Source organism: Triplophysa dalaica, chromosome 23, assembly GCF_015846415.1.
Source record: "Triplophysa dalaica isolate WHDGS20190420 chromosome 23, ASM1584641v1, whole genome shotgun sequence".
In the NCBI taxonomy this organism is placed as follows: domain Eukaryota; kingdom Metazoa; phylum Chordata; class Actinopteri; order Cypriniformes; family Nemacheilidae; genus Triplophysa; species Triplophysa dalaica.
In genome coordinates, this window is record NC_079564.1 from 16899059 (window position 1) to 16918745 (window position 19687).

Sequence of the window (19687 nt, forward strand, 5' to 3'; positions counted from 1 at the left end):
GCGCTTTCCAGCACCCCTCCCAGAGTCTCCAAGAAGGCCAGGTACTCTACACTGCCGTTTGGCCCATAGGCGCACACGACAGTGAGAGACCTATCCCCAACCCGAAGGCACAGGGAAGCGACCCTCTCGTTCACTGGGGTAAACTCCAACACATGGCGGCTGAGCTGGGGGGCTATAAGCAAACCCACACCAGCCCACCGCCTCTTACCATGGGCAACTCCAGAGTGGTGAAGAGTCCATCCTCTCTCGAGGAGTGTGGTTCCAGATCCCAAGCTGTGCGTAGAGGTGATCCCAACTATCTCTAGTCGGAATCTCTGAACCTCACACACAATCTCAGGCTCCTTCCCCGCCAGAGAGGTTACGTTCCATGTCCCTAGAGCTAGATTCCGCGTCCAGGGATCGGGTTGTCGAGGCCCCCGCCTTCAACTGACGCCCGATCCACTATGCACCGGGCCCTTACGGTCCCTCCTGCAGGTGGTGGGTCCACGGGAGGGTGGCCCCACGTCGCTCCTTCGGGCTGAGCCCGGCCAGACCCCATGGGGGGAGGCCCGACCACCAGGTGCTCGCATACTAGCCCAACCCCGGTCAATCTACGTTCCTACTCTCACCTATGGTCATGAGCTGTGGGTCATGATCGAAAGGACAAGATCCCGGATACAGGCAGCCGAAATGAGCTTTTTCCGCAGGGTGGCTGGGCGATCCCTTAGAGATAGGGTGAGAAGCTCGGTCACTCGGGAGGAGCTTAGAGTAGAGCCGCTGCTCCTCCACATCCAGAGGGGCCAGCTGGGGTGGCTCAGGCATCTTTTCCGGATGCCCCCTGGACGCCTTCCCGGGAAGGTGTTCCGGGCATGTCCCACCGGGATGAGACCCCGGGGAAGACCTAGGACACGCTGGCGGGACTATGTCTCCCGGCTGGCCTGGGAACGCCTCGGTGTCCACCCGGTAGAGCTGGAGGAAGTGTCTAGGGTGAGGGAAGTCTGGGCATCCCTGCTTAGACTGCTGCCCCCGCGACCCGGCCCCGGATAAAGCGGAAGAAAATGTATGGATGGATGGTGATAATTATTGAAAATATTTTTCAATATATGAAAAGCGGCATATTACATATTTATTGATATATTGTAATATAGTTACGCAATATCTTATTCTGTATAATTTCTAACATACTGTTTTGTCATTTAATATATTGATCATTCATATATTATGAAATATATTTCATTTGCGTAAGGGTAGTCAATCTTTGCATACATTCACCAGGAATTGAATTTTGTAGAAATTCATTTGGATGTTACCATCATGGTGATCAGTGGGTCACTTATATTTCCATTCATCATATTTGTCATGTTGTACTGTATTTTTACACCACCTGAATAGCTAAACATCCCAACCTCTACACTAGTGGTTCTCAACTCTGGCCCGCGAGATCCACTTTCCTGCCGAGTTTAGCCCCAACTTTGATAAAACACCTGAAGAGGCTAATCAGTGACTTCAGGAAAAGCCACGTTCAACTTAATGTTGGCTGCGCAGATTATTTGGCATACTGCATTAAAATACAGTGAGAGCAATTCAAATGCGTACTGAGCAATCTGCACTTGAATCACTATCGCTGTACTTAAATCTCATACGCTGATAGATTTGTGTCACGGTTCTGCCTATCTTGGTTGATTAGTTCCTGGTCTTGAGGCAGAACCAAAACAGAATCCTCTGTTTCATGTGGGGAGAGACGTTTGTTGACCTTTTGGCCTTCCATACTCTCCCCGAGTCTCGTCTGTGTTCCCGCCCTTTCCGTCTCATTAGCTTCCCCTTAGTGTTTTATCTGTTTCACCTGGCCCCTATTAATTACCCTGTATTTGTCTCCCTATTTATACCTCTCATGTTTTATTGTCCTGTGCTGGTTCGTTGTATGTAGCTCTGTGTTTCATACCTTGCTCTGCGTTCATCATACCTTGTTCGTGTATCCTGTTGCTACGTGTTGTGTACCTTGTCTCCCTAGTTCCTGTTTTCATCGTATCTTAGTAAGTGTTAGTTTACTGTTTGTTTTCAGTGTTTTTTTCTAGTCTAGTTAGTCAGTGTTCTAGTCCTTGTTTAAGCTTATTATTTTATCCTGTTTTGTTTTCCACCTCGTGGGTTTTGTTTTGTCAGTTTATAGTGTTCTTTGTTAATAAAGTCCTGTGTTTCCCCTACCATCTTGTCTTGTGCTTGCCTGCACTTGGGTTCGTCCTTGCAAATCATGACAGATTTGGGCAGCGGCGCAGTAAATTGAACGCATCTATTCCTAAAGACGCTGATTAGCTTTTTCAGGTGTTTTATATCAGAATTGGGGCTAAACTCTGCAGGAAAATGAATCTTGCAGGCCAGAGTTGAGAACCACTGCTCTACAGCAACAATCCAAGAATGTAGCTCTGTTCTTAGATTGAGAGTCTGGGCGGTGTCTGTGCCAAACTCTTGAGACTGGCGACACATTCGCTGCCAGTCTAAACGTAGCTTTAACAACCTTGTAGCCAATCAGCAGTAAGGTGCACAGTGTACAGGATGGACATAAGTCAAGCTGAGCGCTGATGAAAGCAAAAGGTGGGGGTAGGGGGGTGTCTGTATTGGTGATTTGAACATCAACAACCGCTATGAGAAATCGGAGACCCTGCCTTTAAATGAATGTGAGAGCAATTTTTTGCATTGTATCTTTTGCATCCAATTCAATAGTCTGATAAAGTTTTTTCTCCTCTTTGTAGCAGCTGGACTATGAAAACAAAAGGCGTTTCGTCATCACCGTAGAGGCCAGTAATGTAAACGAAGACACTCATTTTCTAAATGGGCTGGAGTCTCGTGACAGAGCAACACTCAAAATCATTGTGATGAATGTGGATGAGCCGCCCATCTTCTCTGAAATGCTCTACAGATGGAGCATTTTGGAAAACACCCCAATTGGCACTGAAGTTGGTACAGTCTACTCCAGAGACATTGACGCCACCAACAACCCCATAAGGTCAGTTTCTTAGACAATAAAAAATGGCTCTTTTGTTTAACATGATTCAACCATGTACAGTGATTCCATATGTTTGAGTGATGCTTTCTTAACATGAACTTAAGATCTAACAAGAACAAACCATTATTAAACAAAAAAAGATTTTTGATGCTGTTCACTTTACTTGGAAAATCACTTTGCTTCCTGTAGTAGAGTAGGCGGGGCGAGACCGTGGTTCGAGTCCGGTGAGTAATTGTGAATTAGCGCCAGCTGTGCGCACACCGGCCTCGAATCACGTAGGAGATGGGAGAATATAAAAGGAACGAGCGACCGGACCGTCGAAGAGAGAGGACCGGGCCCGAACTTATGTTATGTTTGTATTTATATTATGTTTTGTTCGCCGGCGGTCGTCCGTGAGGGGCCGCCGGCTGTTATATTACTTTATTAAATGTTTAAATGTTTGCCGGTTCCCGCCTCCTTCCTTCCATTTTATTGAGATGTGTTACACTTCCTTTAACACAATTGTATAGGTTTTGAGCTCAAACTTGGAAAAAAAAAGTGAAAGCTCTTTAGTTGAACACAAAGTAATGGACAGTGGTTCCCCATGTTTAAGTAATTTTTTCTTAACATGAAAATAACATGTAGCAAGAAAATTAGTTAAACAAGTAAACTCAACATGAGAGAAAAAAAACCTGCTTAAATGTGCAACCACACTGTGACGGGGTAAGAGACACGGCAGACACAGAGCAACGGTAAAAGCAACCCCAGTGGGGATTTTAATAACAACATAAAATATATAGTTCCAAAAGGTGAACTTCGGGGTGCTCTTAAATAATAATACGCCAGTCCGTGCTCGTGATCGAAGGTCCTCGTCTCTGCTTCCCTCGCTGTCCATCCGTCTTCCACTCTGTGGCCAATGGTTACAGCGGTGTTGTCTCTCGACCCAGGAACCCCGAGTGTTCCTTTCACGCGGCCTTTATGCCCGGCAGCTAATCCAGCGCAGGTGTAGCGCAATCAGCGCTAGCTGACGGGCTGTTGCCCAGGTGACGCTGATCCCAGGTCAGCCACGCGTCACACACACGTTTCCACACCTCCTGAACAGACACATGAGGAGAACCGAAGATGAAGCCCATAGAGTGGCAGAGTTCAAGGCAAAGGTTTGGCAGTCCTTAACTGACCACATGGAGGAAGTTATTATTGCTATTATTATCAAGCATTAATTGGAGGATATTGTTCACAACAGGTTGACACGGATGAGCTGGTGGTTAAACCTGTGCACATCACCTCTGTCCTGGACCCTCACCATAAACATTTACATTTAGCAAACACTTTTTTTTGACAGAGAGTTCAAGGAGCAATAATGCAATGGGTGCTAATACAAAGTTACTAGTTTCAACAATGAGAGACAATCCGCCGTTTTTTGGATATTAATCCTTGACTGGTGGAAATTAAATGAAAGGCGCTTCCCGAAACTGGTAGTCTAGCAGGGCGTTATCTCTTTATTCCCGGGACATCTGTGCCATCTGAGAGGGTGTTTACTGCCAAGGGTCTAACAGGCTGCGCTCCAGACTATCCCCAAATCACGTAGACATGTCTCTTTTTTAAATAAAAATTAGACAAATTGTGTGGGTTGAGTAGGCCTGCTGTTTTCATTTAACAAAAAGACTTGTTCAATTTCTGACAGAAGAAATGCGGGTTTTTCAAAGCATCAGTGTGTTTTCATTTGTAATTTTACTTAGTTAATTATTTAAGTTAAAATATTCAGTGCAGGTCGATTAATTTTTTTATTTACATTATTTATTGTGTTTTTCTCTATTGTCAGTAAAGCTGTAGGTGTGTGAAATTTTGATAATGTATGAAGGTTCAGTTGTCCATTTCTTCTAATGCTCATGCTGCTGTTTAAATAAATCCCTGAAAAGTGCTGTCTCGACGCGGCTGTTGTTTACGCAGCTGAAAACTGCAATCACTTGTGGGCTGACCATTATCCCAAATTGAGAATTTTTCAACTCTGGGCATCATGAATGCCGGCGCTGAGCGTGGGAAAAACACTAAGGGCTATTGATGAGCATAGAAAACACGTCAGCAGACGGCACTTTTTAAAAGTTTGAGAAGAACACGTCGGCCGCACAGGCTTAAATGCGCCGATGGACACCCCACCTTATTATCCAATTCATTATTATCAGTTGATGGTTAGAGTTAGGATAATCTTTGTTGGTTTTCGGTCAGGAAAATTTATCAAAATGAGCACCCCTAGTAATTATGCATAACTCTGAACTCCATTAAGGGTCAAAACATTTTACTAAAATGAAGAGAGTTTAATGCTATTATGAAATGTAAAATTGAACATTGCGTTTTCTCATATAAGGACAGAAAATACAGTGTTTATTTTATTTTTTATTTTAAGAGTAACTATTTAGACTCTTGGAAAAAAATTATCCTTATCTGAACCCATGTGATCATAAACAACACGTTTGCTTTAATGATTAAATTATTACTTTAAAATGTCCTGCATTAGGCGAAGGCTTCTGCTTTGTCGGACTCATGCAAAACAATTAAATATATACATTTTGAATAAATACAGCCTAAACTTACAATTGAATGTGAGGATGGCACGGGATATTTTCTATAAAACTATTTTTCCTTTTGGGTAGGGTTTAACAGTTTAAAGTTTTGACAATCCTAATACTAAAATAATAATATAAGTACTAAAGTATTGTTAAATGGCACATGATAAGCATGTAAAAACATTAATAACTGAATCAAAAACGTATTATTATTCATTAATAATGAGGCGTCTTCGGCGGTGCCGGTGGCTCGCCGGAGGGAGCCTGGAGGGTGACGGCCATTCGGGAGGCCAGGAGGGTGATGGCCGATGGGGAGGCCTGGAGGGTGATCGCCGCTCGGAGGGCCTGGAGGGTGACAGCTGCATGTGAGACACGACGAGACCGTCTCGGGGACCACTGGAGGGCCGGACGGAACCGGCTCAACAGCGTCTAGAAGGCCGGAAGGAACCGGCTCGACGGCATCTGGAAGGCCGGAGAGAACTGGCTCGGCGGCATCTGGAAGGCCGGACGGGACCGCCTCGACGGCGTCTGGAAGGCCGGACGGAAACGTCTCGACGGCGTCTGGAGGGCCGAACAGGATCGGCTAGGAGACCACATGGAACAAGCAGTACATAATCAGTGAACTCAATTATGGCTCTGGCTTTTTTGTGCTCCGTTCATGTTGTAAAACTCTGCATATTTGGGTTTATATTTGCTTGCAAGATCTGACTGTTTCTAACCCTGGTTGAAAGATCAGGAATCTACAGAAAATGCCATGCTGGCATAGACAGCCCAAGTAGCAAAGTTTTGCTGGCATGCTTGTGTATAGAACAGACTTGTGTATAGATTGACTAGTTTTTGCCATGAATATAGCCTTAGATGCTGGAATGGCGGATAAGAATGAAACAAAAGATAAATCACGCTTCATCAAGTTCTCACCAGAGGAAAATTAAACACAAATACAATTACTATCTTCAAATATAACAAACCACTTTCACTTTATTTAATATGTGTATAAATCATTTTAGTGTGAATTGAAAAGTTTATATTTTATTGAAAACAAGTTAGGCTTGAAGACAAACATTAGAGTGATCCATCTTTTTTAAGTAAATTAACTTTCATCAGCTGCAGTAATCTTTTTACTCATAACATTTCTGCATTGATGATAGTGTCACGGATGGTGTGAGGAAGAACCTAAGTGCAGGCAACGGTCGAGGTAAACCAAGTTATTTAATGATACAACAGACACTACAAAAGGACAAAGCAAAACCCACGAGGGGGAAAAGACAAAACTAGGCAACAAACTCAAAACCAAAACTAAACCAAAACTAGCTCGACACAACGTCCAGCATTGGCAGGACATGAACAGACAAGGTACCAAAACTCAAGCTTGCACGTAGCCAAAAAGCAAACAAGGACACTGCTTAAGACGGCATATACATAAACGGGTAGTACATACAAATACAACGAACGAGCACAGGACAATAGACACAATGATGTTTTATAGGGAGACAGACAAAGGATAATTAACAAGGGGACCAGGTGACAGAGATCAAACACTAAGGGAAAGCTAACGAGACGAAAAGGGCGGGAAACACGGACGAGTCTCGGAGAGAGAGTGAGAGGATAACCTCAACCTCAACCTCTCTCTCCACAAAGAACCTTAGGCTATGCCATGGCTCCGCCCCAAGACCAAGAATAGACAAGATGACGGAACCATGACAGAAAGAGTCTGAAGTTTGACTTCTCTGACTCAAATGATTATGAGATCCAAAAGCATAAATGCTGATGTATAAGATATTTGTGGTTATGTTCACTACAATACAGTAGTGTCAACTTCCGATATATCATCGATGTTTAACCCGTTCTTGGTGGATTATGTGCCAGAAAGTAGCCCTTCACATTGAGCCAAAATGTCTTAGCAAAACATATCTGGTGGATCTATATATACAATAGGCGCAAGTTTAGATCTGATGCATATGTATTTTATTAACTCAAACTCCTGACATTTTATGATAAGTCAAATGCACTAAAATATGAAACAACAGAAAGTATTGTTCTTACCACCTTTAAGACGTAAACCATCTGGCCAGGGTTTCTATAAATTATTATTCAAATGAATTTATTAATAATTAAAAATTTGTCGCCCATAGGTCTCAAATGTACACTCGTACAGACACTGAACAGTCTTAATTTAGTTTGTAACTTAATCAATGGATCAAGATGTCTCTTGTTAGATGATTTAAACAAGTGAATTAATCTTTTTCACAGTTCAGTTTCTTCTTCATTATTCACAAAGTGGCCCACAGCTCTTCATTCAGAAATCTCTGTGCCAACTCCGGTACACAGTCATTTTTCTACTCATAGTCAAACAGATATGTGTGGACCAGATCTGGGCCGAGGACCCAGCCGTGTATTGGACCTCAACTGTACTTTGCTGAGACCATGTTTGTAAATTGTTGAAATATGCTTGTGAAACATAAAATGTAAGTTGATTGTATTGTGTTGCTTTCATTCTATAAACGACCATATGTTATCCCTAAACAGATACAGCATTTCACAAAGCAGTGACAGAAGCAACATGTTCAGAATTAACCCTGGTAATGGGACAGTATATGTGGCTGAGCCTTTGGATCGAGAGACAGCGGCCTGGCACAACCTGACCATCACCGCAAGAGAGATAAGTGAGAACAATCCCTTTATATAAATTAGAGTATATACAGTAAAATTTGAAGTGAAATCTTGACTGGAAAGTATTGATGATCTTGTACAAGTGTCTGGGCAGTGACAAATATTCTAATAATTATAATTTTATTAGTGACAAATGCAGTGTTGGGAAAGTGGCTGACTACAAGTACAGACGTACAACTGTCTGTTCTGTATGTAGAAAAATCTTATGCATTGACCGTTGTTAAAATGATGATGAGCTTTCCGCAACAACTACATTCTTCACCAACACGTTATATATGTAGCAATCTGGAAATGTTATGCATGAGCTTACTCACATGTTGTTGACCATTTACACTTAAAGCATTTACCTCCACCAGATCTAAAGATCAAATCCATGAAACAAGTTATTTAATAAATACATTTCATTCAGGGAAACATTAGTTTAGCAAATAATTTGTTTTGCATGATAATCGTTGCAGAAACGCTCAATAAAAGGAAGGAAGGAGACGGGAACTGGCAGACATTTAAATAAACATTTAATCAAATAAAATCAAAAGTAAAAAGACAGCCGGCTGCCCCTCACACTCGACGGCCAGCGAATACAACATAAATACAAACATAAACATGTTCGGGCATGGTCCTCTCTCTTTGACGGTCCGGTCGCTCATTCTCTTATATGCTCCCGATCTCCGACGTGATTCGAGACCATTGCACGCACAGTTGGCACTCATTAACAATTACTCACCGGTCTCGAACCACTGTCTCGCCCCGCCTACTCCCACGGGGGGGGGGTTTAGGGCTATGCAGCGACGAGACAACAGAGACGGGAGCCCTCGGAACGACCTGAAAGAGAGAGGGGAGAGAGGAAAAAAAAGTATAGTCCGGTTCCCCGACATGCTGCTGCTCGGTCCTCAACCAGCCGGGGTACTCTCCTTCGCGGTGCCTTGCGGTGGCACTCGGGCTTCGGTGGACGGCTCGACCGTCCATCCCCTGGCTGCCGACGGTGGCTCCTCCTTTATTGGGGAGTCGGGGCGAGTTCCCCATCCCCTGCTCCTCCCCCTTGGGTGAACGGACGCAGGCTCCGGCCTCTGGCAGGCGGTGGCCTCACTCGGCACCCCGCCCCCTACTCCTCCCCCTCGGGGGACGGACGCAGGCTCTGGCCTCTGTCGGACCGCGGCAACTTCCCCGCTCCCGCTTGGACCCAGGGGCTCGACAGCAAAGGTAGCCGTCACACGAAGGGCGTCCGCCAGTAGCTGCCCGAAAGTCTCGGGCCCTGTCCTCTCTCTTCGACGGTCTGGTCGGTCATTCTCTTATATGCTCCCAATCTAGATCCCTTATCAAAACGAAGTATACTTCAAGTTAATTTGTTAAGAAAAATTAAGGCCCTGTCCCAAATGGCACACTTCATGTGGACTTGCGGTCTCTTGGAGTTAAATTGCGAGTGCTCGCCAAGTATAGGAGTCCGTAGGGTGTCCAATTTTTCTTTTTAGTGCTCAGAAGTCTTCTCACGAGCAACTCCGCATTGATGCAGACACCACTGAAGTCCCTACCCAGGAATCCTTGCGATCGCCCAATCACAGGGCAACATAACGTGAATACATTTTTATATGTATGTTTTGATAACATTCTAATTTAATTCATTTGTTAGTTACTTGTTCACATTATTGCTTATTTATTTTCTATTAAGCCAGCTATTCAAGAAAAACAACTTTTAATGCAGTGCATTTTCTTTAGAAGAATAAGCCATATCTTGTTGTAGATTTATACGTAGTTGTCTCTGGGAGGTCCACAAGACCCGAATGCCCCATTTGGGACAGGACCTAAGTAAAGTTCAAGCATACTTTATGTAGTTAGTATACTTATATATATACTTATAATATGGAGTTGTAGTCTACTTGAATGTGTACTATTTGAAAACTGATTGGGACTAAATTGGCCAACTTTTTAGTTTATACAACGTTTACCATCTGTATAGACTATGAAAGTTCACTTTGAAGTTAACTCCCAGAAAACTATTAGTTAAGCAGTTTTATACTGCGAGTGTACTTGTGGGTTTTCCTTAGTTGTGCTGGTAGTTTACTAGTTCATTGCTTGTAGCACAGTTGTCATTTATAAAAGTACACTTTACTCCCAGTAAACTACTAATTTATTTCAAGTATGCTTGTAAGCTTTCTTTAAGTGAACTTGGAGATATGCTGATAGTTAAATACTTGTAGTACATTTGTAAGTACAGGTGTATTATTAGTAAACTTCTAGTTTAAGTATGCTTGTATTGTTTATGATCTTACTATCGAGATATTTTTGCACTTGAAACTCTTGTAATATACATTTAACTGTACAGGTACAGATGACTCAAAATCATACACTCACAGTATAACATCTCCAGGTTTTCACAAGATTTTAATGTGGGTTTTCACAATAAAATATTGTATTTAGTGTTCACCCTATTACAGTAAATTCCTGTGAAATTGTCATCTTGTTTTGAGTTTAGTTACACAGCAGAGGTTAATGAGAGTGAATAATGATGAAAATTTGCTGCTTACAACCATAATCAATGAAGGAAAGTTAAACAAAACAGAAAAAAACTACAACTACAATTGATGTAGTGAATCAGCTTAAGTGTATATAACAGAATAACACATGAAATCTGTCAAGATCTCCCCAGAGGAGAATTAAACACAAACACCATGAACATCCTAATTTTCCCTTTATTTCTGTCATATGTATACAAAAGCTCTTATAAGAATAAAATAATAAAAAGAATGTTGCTTTGTTGAAAAAGTCAATCATTAGGATGAGCATTATTTTCTTTAGTAAGGTACTTGACCCTTCATATGTGTTCAAGATGTATTTTTCCCTCAAGGTCACTACTGTTTTTAATACAAATAATTGATAAGAGATGAAAAGTCTGATGAAGAAACTAGTCAGTTTAAGTTCATTACGAACATGATACACTAAAACCTATATTATAACATGACTCAAGAAGTTGGTTGGTTGGTTGGGGATGGAATTGCCTGAGCTTGGATGGCAGTATTATCTGAAAACTCTTCTGTGTTTTATAAATGACATCCCCACATCAGTATTTCATGTGACGCAATCGCACATCATGATTTTATTCAAATTTACGGACTTATTTCTCGGATGTGATGGTAAGGCTTTGTGAATTGTTTGTATAGCCTATACTTGAACCAGACAAAAGATCAACTCGATCCATGAGTTTCCATGATAAATAAACAAACGGATGACTCCCGCTAACTTATATCCCGCTAACTACGTTTTTGAAACTTCACCTTGGTATTTAGGGAAACCTTAGGTGACTACCGGAAGAAGAGGAAGACAAATATAGTGAAGCGAACTCGGTTTGCTGTCTCTGCTAAAGCACTACACTTATAACAGTATGAATGAATTAGAAGTGTTTTTCCATGAACAGCTCAGTCATAAGTTTCATGACCCATGTCTTAAATATCAGATTTAAACGTTTCACAACACAATGATTGTAAGCTAACCAGTTTCTTCCCCAAACTTTTATACTAAACAGAAGCATTTGTGATTAAACACTTATGATTATGGTGCAAAACTACTATCTACTAATGAAGGGTCAAGTACCATAACTAAAGAAAACACTGATCACCATGAGGGTGACTTTTGTAACAAAGCAATATTATTTTAATTCTTAACAAGAGCTGTTGCATACATATGACAGAATTTAAGTGAAAATGTTAATCGTGTTTGTGTTTAATTCTCCGCTGGTGAGATCTTAACAGATTTCATGTGTTCATCTGTTATTTACAGTTGATGATTATCTAAAGCTGTGTGAGTGGACGTCTTTTGTAGTTTTTTTCTGTTTTCTTCATCTTTTCTTCCGTGATTCTGCTTGTTAGCAGCAAATGTTCATCAATAATCATCATTTCATAATTCACTTTCTTTAACTTTATACACTTACGCCGTGTAACTCAAAGCAAGAAGACAATTTCAAAGGAATTTCCTTTAATATTAGGGTATACACTAAATACAATATTTTTTTGTAAAAACACACAGTAACATCTTGTGAAAACCTGGCCATTTTTAACAGTGTAAATGTTTGACCTACGGTAACTAGCTGGCAACAGGGTTGCCAATATATTATTGTAAAATGGTTGGTAAGGTCTAACAGTATATGGTTCTTCTGTATCTATGTTTTCTTTTTTTCTCATTGCAAAAAGAATCTCGCAGATAAAGGTTCGAGCTGCCAAAAAGTCAAAACTTTATTGCTTGAGTCGACAAAGTGAGATGCTCAGAAATCATCTGACAAATGGTTATCTGACTCAAATACTGTATGTATACAAAACTTGCAGGGGGTTAACATAATCTTTCACCAATCAGGCTTTAGTTATGATGTCACCTTATTTTATAAAGCAATTCTTCTCTTGTCCACCATCTTCATGTCATGGTCATCAAGACCTGTTTCCCTTTCTTCACCTCCTTCTCTCGTCTTGAACTGTGGAAAACTGTGGCCTTGCTCAATGTAGATTGTAGTCATAGTAACGGGGCGGAACATGCCCGGATTTGATCATACTGTAGGGTTGGGACCGGAAAAAGATTTCATAAACACTACCAGACATCAAAAACACAGCTGTGCAGGGTGTTTTTCTGAATCTCATACAAATGTATATAAAACGAAGAGCAATAGATGGTGAATAATGATCAAAAACATGAAGACATATCATGATATTCCTCCATAGGTGATGTTCCAGATAGGTAATCGGCCCAAGCCCAGGCAGCCCTGCGGCTCCCTCAGCTCAGAATCAGTATCAGCAGCAATTTAGCACTTCAAAAAATCACCATTATTGTGATCAGTGTTTGCTTTAGTGGACCCATGACCATTTTTTTAATATCATTAAGTCGATTCTCTTTCGTTTTCTACAGGCACACTTGGACATCAACATTCATGAATGAGTTTTGTACTATGATGTTACCCAGGATCAGAGATGGGCAGTATTTCAAATACATGTATTTAAAATACGTATTTGAAATACAAAATAGTATTTTGTATTTTGTATTTTAAAGCCTTTGGAAAAATCTAATGTAATTTGTATTTAAATACATTTAAGATGAGTATTTTTGTATTTTCAAAATACTCAAAATACTTTGAGCCAGTCAACCTTTTTATCAGGGTGTTTTCCTGCATCAACCAACATAATTCAGGCCAGACACGCCCTTCCCCAGCCCTAACATTCATGCACGTGAGCTTCAGCTGTAGCTACAACCCAACAATCTGTATTGATTCTGTGCATCTGTGATGACACTGATTAATGATACACCACACAAAATCTTTAGCTTTTAGTAGAAAAAAAACAACCTTTGGTTGAATAATGCCAAATTCTAATCTTATTTATTTTTTATTTTAGACAAACTTTCTATTTTTGTTACTGAGTTTGAAGTTATGATGGTGATAAAACATCCATCCATCCATTTTCTACCGCTTTTCCGAACTACCTCGGGTCACGGGGCATCAAGGCAGGATACACCCTGGATGGAGTGCCAACCCATTGCAGGGCACACACACTCACTCATTCGCTCACGCACTCACACCCTACGGACAATTTTCCAGAGATGCCAATCAACCTACCATGCATATCTTTGGACCAGGGGAGGAAACCGGAGTCCCGGAGGAAACCCCCGAGGCACAGGGAGAACATGCAAACTCCACACACACAAGTCGGAAGCGGGAATCGAACCCCCAACCCTGGAGGTGTGAGGCGAACGTGCTAACCGTTAAGCCACCGTGGGTGATAAAACATAATAAAATAAAACATTTTATAAAGTGTCTTTTTTTGTAGTTATGTATTTCCTACCAGGCAGGGGAAGGGAAGCGGTAAATAAAATGAAAACGAAAGTTTCTTAGCAGTTAAACACATCATGCTTTTTGGCATTTAGAATAGGCCCAGATAGATTTTAGCCTAATAGGGGTACCTGCACTGAATCACCAATTTCACATGTATTTTGTGTATTTTCAAAATACAAAATACTGTATTTGTATTTAAATACATTTTTCCACACAGTATTTTGTATTTGTATTTAAATACACTTTTCCACACAGTATTTTGTATTTGTATTTTAAATACATTTACATGTATTTATGCCCATCCCTGCCCAGGATTAAGTTTTCTTTTGTCCATTGTCTTCATTGTTGAGTTTCATACACTGATTCTTTGGCAATATACCCACTACATTGCCATATGCAGATAAACAGAATTGATACAAGACGCGGTTTTCAAGTGATGGCTTTTTAGATAGTCTGACATTTTCAAACTTTTATTGTAACTTTGTTGTTTTTGTTCTGTTAATTCAACAGAAATGTGTTTTTAAGTTTTAAGTTAACATTAAGATTGATGGACATCTGCTGTCCTGCGCGTTCAAAAATTGGCTTTAAGGATTTCAGATGAATAAAAGTTGAAGTTTATTAAGTTGAACTCAGCGCTGGACTGTCTCAGACAAAAGAGTATTCACAGAGAATCAGCCTCGCTCAAACAGTGTACAACATATTTATAGTGTGTATGTGAGGGTGTATCTTCTTTCTTCAAGCTGTGCCTCCCCCGAGCGCCTCCACATTTGCTGCTTTCTTTGTGTCCCATGGAGTGATGACCCCCCTCGTGCTCATTCCGGCCGCACTCGTCTTCTTTTACTATCTGCAAAACAGCATATTTCCTCCCCCCTGGTCTCCACATAACCTTGTTTCTTAAAACCCGTGCTCTATGGGTATGCGTGTTGCATGTGCAGGATGACCTCAGGTCAAACTGCTGAGTTCTCGTGCAAACCCTCAAGCTGCTGAATCCCAACCCCCATATCCTGTCGAAAATTCCATCTGCACTAATATTTTGAGACCCTACTCAACATAGTAAAATAATGCAATGTTATATAAGGTAAGCAGTAATAAGTAATAATCATATAAAAACACACTCAGAAAATGTAATTGATATAAACCCTTAGATAAAACATATAGAACCCAGATAAAATATATAAAACCCTTCAATCCCTCTCTTGACCTCTGAAAGAGGTCACACACACATTATTGTCATCACCCTTAAATGGTAAGAAACAGACAAATTATACTTAACATGTAAATTGTAAATGACATATTAAATTGTAATTGATATATAATTGTAATTGATACAAAACATTTCCTCATACATTGTCTTTGTCCTCCTCCTCACTGTCATCATAGAAGTGGTCTGTGGTCAACAATGGCATGACATATGGTGGGGGCTCTCGTTTTTCAATTGCAGTAACAATTAGGCGGTTACATAATGATCTAATACACGGCACACAACAGCAACATCCGCAGGTGACCAAAATTCCCACAAACACAGCCATAGACACAATTATATGGTTAAAATGAAAAAATAATTCAAAGTTTATCATACCTGGTAAAATCAAGACTCACAGTTGCAGTGTGGGAAGTTCTGGTTACAGAAGCTTCCCTGAGTCTTTTGCCAATGCACCTTTTATACCCAAGAATGATATACTGTACTCAATGTTCATTGTGAATACAATGGTCACTGTGAAATTTAGTTTAACTCGTGGCTGACGAGATCATCAAATGGGATGCCAATTTATCTGTGAACAGGATTCCCAGATAAAGCCAATCCTCTTTAGAGGAGTGCAGGTTATGGATTAAAGTTTAAACAGTTTTAATATACTCCATGTTAGATTTGAAAGAACTAGACCCTTTCACCCATCGCACCATGACCTTTAAAACAATACCAAACATGAATCATCAAACTTCATACTATGACAATAAATGATATACACAGAATAAAGGGTAAGCATTTTCCTAGTGATCAGGGCCTGAAGAGATGAAGGTGAGAGCTGTGATAATAAGAGGGGGTTCAATTCCTGGACATCAACAAAACCTCAGAAGTCTCTGTGGAGCTGGTACTGTGCAGAGCAGGTGGATCTTTGCTGTTCTTTTGCCCAGGTTGGTTTCCACCTAAGTCTGATAGTCTGCAATATAATTTGTTGTACCAAGTCCATTCAGTCAGAGCCCATGTGCTCTGTTCGTAGAAGGTGTCTTCCCACCGAAGAGAAACATCTGTGTGTAGTAGTATCCTCCCCAGGATATTTATCTGACCCATTTATCCTTAGTTACATCTAAGTAGAATGTATGGTTTGCAGGGCAGCTCCATAGGTTAAGGAATTCATCTCACTAATAACACACCATTGTGTATGAGACACCTGAACGTCATCTTCATAATCATACAACAACTGAACACTGATGATTTTAGTAACATTGGGAGAAGATGATAAAGGGTTACAACAAATAAAAAAACTATATATATATATTTCATGGTACCTGGTGCGAGTGGTGAATAAGGTCTCAATTTCATCCAAAGCCACATAAAGTGATCCCATTTGATTACCTGATTCTTCACTACTATAGTGGAATTTAGATACTCTGAGTATTTTATAGGAAGAGTGGCAAAAGTCAATTTAACTGGCATATTCTCCAGTGGTATACATCATAAAATAATAGTTTATAATTATATCTTTTAAATATATTGCAACCAAAATACAAATCTACAGTATGCATATAAATGTATTTTCATGTATTTATAAAATCCAGATACAACGTTATGCATAATATGGTATAGTTATATAACTTATTTTAATAACCATAATAGTAATTCAGAATACTCAAATATGAGTTAACTTTGCAGATCTATCATTACAAAGAAGTAGTTTAGAACATATTCTGAATCTCTAATTTAGCTGTTGTAACAAATTCTGTGAATGTTGATGTGTACAGTACGCCCTGTCACGTTCAATGTTAAAAATCTGATTGAGAATTGCGTAGCTGATTGCAGAAGCGCCAGCACTTCAGATCTAACCACTCTTTAAACATATCATTAGACATATGTTAAAAACCAGTGTGCTATCTGGCTGGGAACAATGCCAATGATTTCAATTGAAAATTGCACAAATTTTCAATTTCACCTCTCTTCATCAGAAATCAAACCATTTACCATACATAAAACTATAACCATGCAAATTTACTATGTACATTGCAAGGTTTCACATAAATCAACAGAATTGTAACAACAGGTTTTATCTTATAATTAAATTAGCATCATGAATTTGTCCTATGTGTGAGATGCTATACAGTTGTGTGTATGCATGACAGGCTATAGATCCTTCTTATGTATCATATTTGAAATCTAGACTAATCATCCTAGACGATGTGTAGTGTTTTGAGTCTGGATAACTTTTAAGATTATGCCAGATAATCATTTTATGAGGTTGTAGTGGCGAAAGTGTGTCCACAATGCTATATGTTCATGTCTGGGAGATGGGTATCTACAACAATCTGTGTTGCACAATTTGGATCCGGTACTACACCGGGAGGCCGTGTAACTACTTCTGTGATGTAACTGTGAAGTGTGAATGACCCCTTGAAGTATAATCTCACCCATCTCCTCCATTTCAGGTTCTAAGACACCTCTCTGGTATCTGGACTCTATAAGGAGTCATAGTGATCAATCTGAAAAGAAAGACTTTAGGATAACAGACAGAGATACATTTTTTCTCTCAATTCAGTCAAATCTGTGGGTTAAATATCAGTCCGTATGTTGTGGTGCTGTCTGTTTAGCTATTCTTTTTTTATGGCACTACCCACACCTGTCCATTTGAGATCTTTGAGGCCTGTAAGGACTAAGTAATTTCTGTGTGATATTTAACAGATGGTTCACTATCACTTGTGCCATGGTACCTATAGTGTTAATGAAAAATTATAAATAAAACTAGAATAATTCTATGAGTCTTTAAATGGGTTTGACCCATAAAAGTTAGAAATGCATGTGATGCTTCACTTTTCACCATATTTATTCTTAAATATTACTGCAATGCCTACCCCATATGCACAATCTTCACTTACACAGTGCGCTAAAGATTCAAATGTCACCTTTCCTTTATATGACCTGTAATGTTCCTCTGCGCTCCCTTTTGCTTTACCTTCAACACCCTCCCTCTCTTGGACCTGTGATCTCAGGTCCACAGCCGTCTGTTCCAAAGACCTGTTTGGGTACTAAAAAGCAACACAAGAGGACAAATGGTACCACGTGTCGCCTTTTCCTTGGAGGTGGACACAGTGGGATGTTTGTGAAGTGCCCATGTGCACTGCTTCCTGTTTCAGACACATCTAGGAAGAAACTTAGATAGTAGTTAGCACAATTCAAATGAGCTGCATGTGCCAATTGTGATGCACTATCTAAACTCTGTCGGCTATGCAATGAAACAGAGGGTGTAGGGTGATGTTTTATCTCTCCTCACGCCCCTTCCCCCTCCTCTTGTGGAATGTGTTTTTTTTTTTTTTTCTCTGTGGGGGGCTGACTGCTGTGGAGTTTCAGTGACTAATCTTGTAAGTTGGTGTAATTGTTGTCTTATTTCATTTATATCAAACGTTGTGTCTGGCAATTCGACATCTAGATGTCCTTTGGTTAACAGTTAACACAACTTGTTACTATTTTTTTCATACGGTGGTGGTTTTGTCAATAGTTGCAAGTCTTGATATAGTTTTAGGTTTGGGGAATATGCTGTTTGTTCAGAGATGTCTCCCTGACTTCCTGACTTTTTTGTCTGCACATTTTCTCCCCCCTCTCTTTTAACCGGACTCAGAGCAGTGGCCTTAAGCGCAATGCATATCCATATTTTAATTCTTCCTTCATTTTAACTTCTTTATTTTTATGTTTATTCTTTTCTAACCATTTTATATATTTTTTTTCTTCAAAAACCTGACTTTATCCTTTTTCCCATCATGTGCTTTAACGCACATGTGAGCTTTTTTCTCAATTTCTCTTATTTTAGGTGCCAAAGACACACGTGGTGGGTTATCCCATCCGTTTTCAACACATATCTGACTCCATTTTTCGCCTAATATCTTTGTTTCTTTCTTATGGTGTTTTACCTCTGCCTGGGCTAATATCATATCTTTCATACGATCCCATTGTTCATTTACAGGAAAACACCCATATTCATCACATTCTCTATCAAATTCTCCCTCCATTTTTTAGGTTATTCAATTCTCTTAATTATACAGTTATCAATTATATTATTATTATGCGTTTCTATCAATTATTCTAAACACAATATTTTTTTTTTTTTTTTTTTTTTCAATTTTCCGTAATTTCCAACACACAATTACATACACACAAATTACACATGAATTCCTTCAGTTCGGGGGACCATCCACCCGTGTAATAAATGCGTGCGGACTTTCACCTCACGTCTTCTAAATTCGGGGGACCAACCTCCCGTGTAATAAATGCGTGCGGACTTTCACCTCACGTCTTCTAAATTCGGGGGACCAACCTCCCGTGTAATAAATGCGTGCGGACTTTCACCTCACGTCTTCTAAATTCGGGGGACCAACCACCCGTTTATTAATTCAAATTAACAAACTTCAACCGTTTTTAAATTTGGTTTGAATAATGATCAGGAATATTTGCAATTCAACACAAACAATTTAGAGTAGTCAATTAGC

The 19687-nt window shown here is 40.1% G+C and overlaps 1 protein-coding gene across 3 annotated transcripts in view; it reads left to right on the forward strand.

The window, feature by feature from the left end:
- cdh19 (cadherin 19, type 2) overlaps window positions 1-19687 on the forward strand; it is a 179394-nt gene that overhangs the window by 86118 nt on the left and 73589 nt on the right. For all 3 annotated transcript variants that reach the window (XM_056738237.1, XM_056738238.1, XM_056738239.1), the window contains exons 7-8: window positions 2727-2980; window positions 8050-8186. In XM_056738237.1, the coding sequence (XP_056594215.1) occupies window positions 2727-2980; window positions 8050-8186 (391 nt within the window). The remainder of the gene's footprint in view (window positions 1-2726; window positions 2981-8049; window positions 8187-19687) is intronic.